At 46.1% G+C, this 5,000-nt stretch overlaps 1 protein-coding gene across 1 annotated transcript in view; it reads left to right on the forward strand.

Annotated features, from left to right (window-relative positions):
* adam22 (ADAM metallopeptidase domain 22) overlaps nt 1-5,000 on the forward strand; it is an 85,987-nt gene that overhangs the window by 2,146 nt on the left and 78,841 nt on the right. Inside the window, exon 2 of the mRNA XM_063198521.1 lies at nt 4,200-4,263. Coding sequence (XP_063054591.1) covers nt 4,204-4,263 — 60 coding nt within the window. The 5' untranslated portion in view covers nt 4,200-4,203. The remainder of the gene's footprint in view (nt 1-4,199; nt 4,264-5,000) is intronic.

A 5,000-nucleotide genomic window follows, 5' to 3' on the forward strand; every position in this document is an offset into this window, starting at 1 on the left:
ACACACATACACAGCAGGAGCTCAGCAAGGTTGTCTGCTCAGGGAGATGATGCTGAAATACACACACACATTATCTTGATCTGAAGCTTTTAAGCGATTGGCTGTGAGGTCACACTCTGCTGACGTGAGTGTGTGTGTGTTTGTGTTTGTGTGTGTGTGCGTGTGCGTGTGCGTGTGCGTGTGTGTGTGTGTGTGTGTGTGTGTGTGTGTGTGTGTGTGTGTGTGTGAGAGAGAGAGACAGAGAGAGAGAGAGAGACAGAGAGAGAGAGAGAGAGAGAGAGAGGAAGAGGAAGAGGAAGAGTTTATGATAGAGGAGGTAGGAAAGAGAGAGAGGGGGGGGAGAGAGAGAGAGAGAGGGAGAGGGAGAGGAAGAGAGTAGAGTAGAGGAGGAGAGGGAGAGGAAGAGAGAGAAGGAGAGGGAGAGAGAGGAAGAGAGTAGAGTAGAGGAAGAGAGAGAGGGAGAGAAAGAGAGGGAGAGGAAGAGAGTAGAGAGAGGGAGAGAAAGAGAGGGAGAGAGTAGAGTAGAGGAGGTAGGTAAAGGAGGTTTGAGCATATTATCTCTCACCTTCAGAAGTTCTCTGGCCATATACTGAGGTGAGGGGCAGGAAGCGCACAGGAAAGCATGAAGACGCGTGCACACACACGCACACACACACACACGCACGCGGACACACACACACACGCACGCACGCACGCGCACACACACGCACACACACACACGCACACGCACACACACATGCGCACACACACACACGCACACACAAACACACACACACACACACACACACACACACACGCACACACACACACACGCACGCGGACACACACACACACGCACGCGGACACACACACGCGCGCGCACGCACGCACGCACACGCACACACACACACGCACGCACACACACACACACACACACATGGACACACACATACAGCCAGCTAGGGATAAATATACTTCCTAAGTCATACAAACAGCCAGACATCAGACACAACAGATTATGTTTTATGTTGTCTGATTTTATCCTTACCAAATTCAAACAACAAAAGGTTTTATTTATTTTACATTATGCTATTTTTATATTATATTTATTTATTAAGTTTGATGTTATCTGAGAAACAATAAATGTATGCCATTAAAAAAAAACATGCAGTACTGTACATACAGTTTTGGGAAAGAGCTCTTCAAATGAGTCTTGTGTCAATAATACATGAGAGGCAATTAGAAGCAGTCATGTACAGAACACTAGTGTGTGTGTGTGTGTGTGTGTGTGTGTGTGTGTGTGTGTGTGTGTGTGTGTGTGTGTGTGTGTGTGTGTGTGTGTGTGTGTGTGTGTGCGCGCGCATGTGTGCGTGTGTGTGTGCGTGTGTGCGTGCGTGTGTGTGAGAGAGAGGCAGTGAGACACAGCAGGCGTACAGCATTGTAGGATTCTGTTGTGTAGAGAGCAGCTTTGGACAAATGGGCTGCTGCATCAGAAATAGAACACTCGCAAGCTAACGTGATTGGACGCTATGTGTCTGCGTGTGTGAGTGTGTGTGTACTGTAGGATTCTGTTGTGCAGATAGCAGAGCTCTCTGTCTCTGGGACCTCACAGACACGGAAGAGAAATGTGCTGGTGTGTGTGTGTGTGTGTGTGTGTGCAGAGGCGATTTTAGTGTCAGGTGGGACCCCAAGCGAAAATGCAAAAGAATGAACATTTGAACTAAAATCGCCACTACTGTGGTAAAATGTGGGCTGTTACTCACTATCTATGGGCCCCAAGCGGCTGCCTGCCTTGCCTAGTGGCAAGATGCACATGTGTGTGTGTGTGTGTGTGTGTGTGTGTGTGTGTGTGTGTGTGTGTGTGTGTGTGTGTGTGTGTGTGTGTGTGTGTGTGTGTGTGTGTGTGTGTGTGTGTGTGTGTGTGTGTGTGTGTGTGTGTGTGTGTGAGCTGCTGTGTGGAGCTGGGGACATGCTTGCGGTGAGCCTTGAGTTACACACGCAACTGCGTGCGACCGATACAGTAGTTGCATCAGAAGGATCAGAGCACTTTGCACGACAACTGGTGGTATCATGCAGGGAGCAACGGGGCCTCTCATGAATATTAAACATCATTGTTTGGCTCTACCACCACCACTGTTGGGAAAGTTACTCAAAAACGGTAATGCACTACTTATTACATGTTACCGTCATTTAAAAGTAATGCCTTACATTACAACATTACTTTTTTTTTAAAGTAAGGCATTACACTACTTTTGCATTACTTTTAGTTACTTTAGCCAAAATGACTGGAAATAAGGATTTGGCCATCTAAAGTGCAAATCTATGAGGTGGCATGACTTTCACCTGCCATCCACAAGTCGTTTTGGAAGCCTGCAGACTGAAAACCAACATTTTCAGGAATTGCATCTTACCCACATACAATATTGATTCACCAATACAATGATTAATCCTTTCTCTTCTTACCACACCTTACCATGCACACCAGCGCAGGTTTTTCTTGACTAATTTGGTGGTGCTATGGCACCTCTTCAAATCGTCAAATTGTTTGTAGGTTTGTAGGTTTTTCGACGTGGAACGCGGTTTGGGTTTCAAGTAGGCCTACAGTGTGCATTTAACTGAAATGTTCTTGGCGTCCTTATTTTCAATGAAGTCAAAGTAGTGGGCATATACCCATCTTGAAAACGAGCAAGCTGGATCTTCTGGATCGGTCATCCTTTGTCAGCCTGCCATTTCGAGAGACGAAGCGTGAAAGAGGAAGCAATGTTCTGCGTGGAACTTTAAAATCTCTGCGCGGACGTAGGCCTACTATCAGATGCAATAGCTGATCTTGCGGTGATCCGCGAACATTGTATAAAGAAAACAAAATACCCACACAAAATGTAGGTGAAAAAAATGCGTTGTAATGTGCAAGTGTGTGTGTGTGTGTGTGTGTGTACACTAGGGAGTGTGTGTGTGTACACTAGGTGGTATGTGTGTGCACAGTTTTTGTGTGTTTGTGTGCGTGTGTGCGTGCGTGTGTGTGCGTGTGTATGCGTGTGTGTGTGTGTGAGAGAGAGAGAGTTTATAACTGTGTGTGTCAGTGAGGGGTTGTGTGCATGTGTGTGCGTGCATGTGTGTGTGTACTGTATAACAGTGTGTGTGTGTGTGTGTGTGTGTGTGTGTGTGTGTCTGTGTTTGTGTGTGTGTTTGTTTGTGTGTGTGCGTGCGTGCGTGCGTGCGTTTGTTTGTGTGTGCGTGCGTGCGTGCGTGTGTGTGTGTGTGTGTGTGTGCGTGTGTGTGCGAGTGTGTGTGCGAGTGTGTGTGTGTGTGTGTGTGTGTGTGTGTGTGTGTGTGTGTGTGTGAACTTGTTCATAGGCCCACTGCGTGCTACTGTGTGACCTTTTCCAAGAGGACATTAATCTCTGTTAGTGAAGTGAAGGACGTCTACGTAAGGGCCACTCCGGTGCTGCCATGTCACCAGCATACGTTTCATTAAGCGTGGTCAACGAGGGCGCTTCATCCTGTCACCTTTGACCTCTGTGATCATATAACTTCCTGTGTCCCATTGGGTGGCCTGTTGTTGCTGAGCATTATGGGTAGATTGGAGCACAGATGGCCAATGACGAAGCAGTTGTCACGGCGATGACTCATGTCACCACTCTCATCTCTTAATCTCTCTTCTATCTTCTCTCCTCTTCTCTTCTCTTCTCTTCTCTTCTCCTCTCTTCTCTCCTCTTCTCTTCTCTTCTCTTCTCTTCTCTTCTCTCCTCTTCTCTTCTCTTCTCTTCTCTTCTCTTCTCTTCTCTTCTCTTCTCTTCTCTCCTCTTCTCTTCTCCTCTCTTCTCTTCTCTCTTCTCTTCTCTCCTCTTCTCTTCTCTTCTCTTCTCTTCTCTTCTCTTCTCTCCTCTCCTCTTCTCTTCTCTTCTCTTCTCTTCACTTCTCTTCTCTTCTCTTCTCTTCTCTTCTCTTCTCTTCTCTTCTCTTCTCTTCTCTTCTCTTCTCTTCTCTTCTCTTCTCTTCTTCACTTCTTCTTCCTCCCTCTCTCTTCTCTTCTCATCTCTTCTCTTCTCATCTCTTCTCTTCTCTTCTCTTCTCTTCTCTTCTCTTCTCTTCTCTTCTCTTCTCTTCTCTTCTCTTCTCTTCTCTTCTCTTCTCTTCTCTTCTCTTCTCTTTTCTCTTCTCTTCTCTCTCTCTTCCTCTCTCTCTCTCTCTCTCTCTCTCTGTCTCTCTCTCTTCGACAGTGGGATGTTCTTCGATGGGAATCACACTTATATGATCGAGCCTGGAGGAGATAACAGCTTTGACGTAAGTAACATGGACCATGGTGTCTATCTGTGTGTGTGTGTGTGTGTGTGTGTGTGTGTGTGTGTGTGTGTGTGTGTGTGTGTGTGTGTGTGTGTGTGTGTGTGTGTGTGTGTGTGTGTGCACACGTGTGTGTGTGTGCACACGCGTGTGTGTGTGTGTGTGTGTGTATGTGTGTTTCACTGATTAACATTTTATGTGTGTGTGGGTATGCTTGTATCTGACTGCTAAGTGTGTGTGTGTATGTGTTATCAAAGCTGAGATTGTAGACAGGGTTGTCTACGACGGGCACATACATGTGTGCACACCGGATGCTAAAAGCTTTGGTCCACTCTTGTGTATGTCACAGTTTAACATCCTGTGATGCTGAATATCTGTCATTCAGCCACAGAAAAAATCAACAGGCAGCCTATACGCATTGCACTAGTCCTATCTATGCAAAAGTAATACAAAGAACACAGTATTAAGAGGGTTGGAGGGGAGGGGAGGGGAGGAGGCTGTGGACTGAACGTGTGTGAATGTGAGTGAATGAAAGTATTGTGCTCTAACGTATTGTCTTGTATTGTTTGAATTGTCCAGATTTAAGGGGACCCTATTGAAAATGAGATGTCACATCTCAAGAGGCACTCCCCGTGAAGAAATAAATAAAATAAAATAAAAATAAATGACTACCAGGTCCACTCACGTGGATATATCACAGATAAACATCGCATCCACAGTCCTGTCATGTTTAGTGTCTG

The sequence above is a fragment of the Engraulis encrasicolus genome, chromosome 5, assembly GCF_034702125.1.
Source record: "Engraulis encrasicolus isolate BLACKSEA-1 chromosome 5, IST_EnEncr_1.0, whole genome shotgun sequence".
Lineage (NCBI taxonomy): Eukaryota > Metazoa > Chordata > Actinopteri > Clupeiformes > Engraulidae > Engraulis > Engraulis encrasicolus.